At 52.0% G+C, this 1,049-nt stretch overlaps 1 protein-coding gene across 1 annotated transcript in view; it reads left to right on the forward strand.

Annotated features, from left to right (window-relative positions):
• RPLP0 (ribosomal protein lateral stalk subunit P0) overlaps window positions 1-1,049 on the forward strand; it is a 4,273-nt gene that overhangs the window by 2,952 nt on the left and 272 nt on the right. The window contains exons 6-8 of the mRNA XM_035898357.1: window positions 1-104; window positions 474-614; window positions 974-1,043. The exon at window positions 1-104 is cut by the window's left edge and continues 23 nt beyond it. Of these exons, the coding sequence (XP_035754250.1) occupies window positions 1-104; window positions 474-614; window positions 974-1,043 (315 nt within the window). The remainder of the gene's footprint in view (window positions 105-473; window positions 615-973; window positions 1,044-1,049) is intronic.

Raw genomic sequence — 1,049 nt, forward strand, 5'->3', positions numbered from 1 at the left:
TCTCTTTCGGGTTGGTGATCCAGCAGGTCTTTGACAATGGCAGCGTTTACAATCCTGAAGTGCTGGACATCACCGAGGAGACCCTGCACAAGCGCTTCCTGGAGGTGAGTGCTGCAAGCCATATCAGTTATGTTCTGCCTCACTGCTGTGGCGGCCAGCACTGTCCCAAAATGAAGAATCATCCCTGGGATTTTCTGCAAGGTCCTGCAGAGCTGGGAGCTGTTCCACGTGCCCTGCAGAAGCAGCCTGTTGGGAAGTGCCTTCTGTGGGCCCTTCCATCTGAAGCTACTTCTGAAAGCGTTTGAGGCTATTTAAATCTCGATGCCCTTAATTTCACTGGAGCTGTGTTACTTGTGTGCATTGGACACTGGCCCTCATTATGCTGGCAGCGCAGAAGTGTGCCGTCACCTGCCGTGGTTTCTAGTCTGCCGTGGTTTCTCAGAGCACGGAAACAAGAGTCTCTCTCCTCACAGGGTGTTCGTAACGTTGCCAGTGTCTGTCTGCAAATTGGGTACCCGACCATTGCTTCTGTGCCCCACTCCATCATCAACGGGTACAAGCGGGTCCTGGCCGTGGCTGTGGAGACCGACTACACCTTCCCGCTGGCTGAAAAGGTAACAGATGAGTGATCTGCTCAGAGGGGTGTTAAAAATGCAGCCGGGCACTTTCATAGAAACCTGGTTTGAAAGGACTTGGACCTGCCTGTGTGTGAGGGACCTGTCCTGAAAAGGGACGTTTGCTTTCATGTGTTGTGTACAAGTGGCAAGAGAGAGCTGAATTACCTGGTGTTCCTTCCTTCCTGGGGCTGTTACACTTGAATGTAGCTGAAATGGCTCAGATTCTTGATGTATGGCAGTGATAAATCCATCTGTTGGGCTTCTGGCAAGCTGCAAGCGTTGCCTTTATGATTGTAAAGTTCAGTCCTTCAAAATATTTGTTGCCTTCGAGTTTACTTCTCCCTCCTCTTTTGCAGGTGAAGGCCTTCCTGGCCGACCCCTCTGCTTCTGTGGCAGCCATCCCTGTGGTGGCTGAAGCTGCTGCACCCGCTG

This window comes from Egretta garzetta, unplaced genomic scaffold, assembly GCF_000687185.1.
Source record: "Egretta garzetta isolate BGI_Z169 unplaced genomic scaffold, ASM68718v1 scaffold7, whole genome shotgun sequence".
Taxonomy (NCBI): domain Eukaryota; kingdom Metazoa; phylum Chordata; class Aves; order Pelecaniformes; family Ardeidae; genus Egretta; species Egretta garzetta.